At 39.6% G+C, this 2,231-nt stretch overlaps 1 protein-coding gene across 6 annotated transcripts in view; it reads right to left on the reverse strand.

Annotated features, from left to right (window-relative positions):
• The window catches only part of LOC107655583 (acyl-CoA oxidase-like), a 46,154-nt gene that overhangs the window by 12,315 nt on the left and 31,608 nt on the right, over positions 1-2,231 (reverse strand). For all 6 annotated transcript variants that reach the window (XM_016443152.1, XM_016443135.1, XM_016443143.1 and 3 more), the window contains one exon: positions 1,999-2,069. In XM_016443152.1, coding sequence (XP_016298638.1) covers positions 1,999-2,069 — 71 coding nt within the window. The remainder of the gene's footprint in view (positions 1-1,998; positions 2,070-2,231) is intronic.

Raw genomic sequence — 2,231 nt, forward strand, 5'->3', positions numbered from 1 at the left:
AAAAATCGACGCGTTTCAGAAAGGCGGGGCATAGAGGAGAAACAATAATGTACAGTATGTGGAAAATAATGTTTTTTTTTTAACCTTAAACCGCATAAACACATTTCATTACACCAAATAATGTTCTTTTTAGCAGCATCATATGACCCCTTTAAGTAAGAAAATGTCTGGAGATTTTTCCCCGTTCGTTGTGCAACTGAACAAACTTTTGCAAGCAAAACCGCCAACTGTGACTGTTTTTGGGCTTTTATTTAGAATTTTCTTCACTTGCATCAAAACGTTTGTTTTTTGGATTCTGAATGGTTGCACTGGCATTGTTTCTATGGTGTTAAGGTGTTCTAGGTGGTTGTGCGGGGATTGTTACTTGGTTTTTTGGGTGTTGTAAGTGATTGATAGGGTGTTGCTTTGTGGTTGCTAAGGTGGTAGTTGTTAGAATATTCTGAATGGTTGCAAGGTAAAAGCTAATTGGTTTCTTGGTTGTTTGAGGTGGTTGCTAGGATGTTGCTATGCAGTTGTTAAAGTGTTCAAAGTGGTTGCTAGTAGGGCTGCCCCCGACTAAAGATTGTTCTAGTCCATTAGTAGTCATTCATTTAAGCCATTAGTCGACTAATCGAATGTTTATATTAATTTAATTACTTGTGTATATACTGGTGGTGGAGAACTAAGCCATAATGAGCCTTTAATACATAGCCTACCGTATTAAAGCTTGCTGCAAAGCACCGGCAACAATATTAACTATGAATGTGTCCGAAAAAAAAAACAGCACGGAGATATTTTAATTATTTAAGAATAAACTAGTGCTTTCTGAGTCAGTGTCAGCTGCACAGATGAAGTTGACGATGCTGACTCGCCAACTCCACAGTACAATGACGTGCCTTCAGAGAGAAATGCACCTTTCATACGGATTACATAATCAGAGAGTATTTGTTTTGAATAGGTTCATTTTAAAGTAGACATTTCAAGCTTTCTATAGATATATTTCTCATGTCTGTGAGGCAGTAGCCTATACGCTGAGTTTCAATTCATTTTTGTGCCGCATTCCAGTTCACGGAGACCAAGACGGCAGAAAGCACATCCTATTTGTTTTCTTTATTTTACAAAAGCACAATGTTTTGTTGTTATTGTGAGTGAACACAAATGAAAGTAAACCTTTTACAGTTTCAAATGATGTATTACTCTTATCTGCATGAGCAAAAATGATGGTGTATTTTAAGTTGTTTCTGCTGTTATTAGGAAAAAAATCACAGTGATCGCACCGGCACCTCCATGTCATGCAGTAGCCCGCTAACAGCTCCCACACTCCACACATTTGGATATGCGCTGAATAGCACACATTTATCTAGCTTATCATTAGAGCGAGCAGCCATGTTAAGTTGCTGCTACATGCATGTTTCAATTTCAAATGATAAGACATATTTGAGGACGATGAATTGGATTTCCTGCCTGATCTACTGTAATTACCAGCTGTTAACGCGGACAGTTTTTTCTGAGACTAACTAACTAATACATTTTTGGTTGACTAAGCCTCTTCTCATCAACTAACATTTAGTTGACTATTAGGGAGGCAGCCCAAGTTGCTAGAGTATTTTGAATGGTTGCTTACTGGCCCAAGTCAAAAGAGCCCACCCAAAAGACTTGGGCCTGTAAGCAAAAACCCAGAACACCAAATTATTGTGGTGATGACTTTTGCATGGAAAGCACCACTCTTTTTTTTTTTAAATGTAAAAGTGTAGCTTGCTTTATCATGCTGGCCCTTTACACTAATTTAGCCCCTTTTCTCAGTTTTGCAGCCTGCTTTTTCCAAACACGTGGTTTAGAGTGGAATCCTCTGAAATCTCCCTGCGATGCTGAGAAGCTCAGTTTATTGTTTTTTGAGTGGGCACGAGGCTGTTGTTGTTGTTTCTGAGAACTTTCCATTGGAACCGGCTGATGAGTCAAAAGACAAAAAGAGTGTCATGCAGCGGCAGACAGAGCAGAGAGACAGCACTTCACACATACCTTGGTGAGCAAGGCACGGTCCTCTTTGATATGGCATTCTCGTACGGCGAGAGCAAACTGCTCCAAGGTCACTGCAGAACCACAATTAGAGAAATTAACAGCATAATAGTGAAATTAGAAGGGGGAGTTGCATTACACATTTTTTCCCCTTAAGTCCAAGTTATTTGCATCGAAAACAGTAAAATCTTGGGGGGGGGGGGGGTGGGGGGGGTTATGCCTATTTTTCACCTTTT

This window comes from Sinocyclocheilus anshuiensis, unplaced genomic scaffold (assembly GCF_001515605.1).
Source record: "Sinocyclocheilus anshuiensis isolate Anshui unplaced genomic scaffold, SAMN03320099.WGS_v1.1 scaffold1463, whole genome shotgun sequence".
NCBI classification, from domain to species: Eukaryota; Metazoa; Chordata; class Actinopteri; order Cypriniformes; family Cyprinidae; genus Sinocyclocheilus; species Sinocyclocheilus anshuiensis.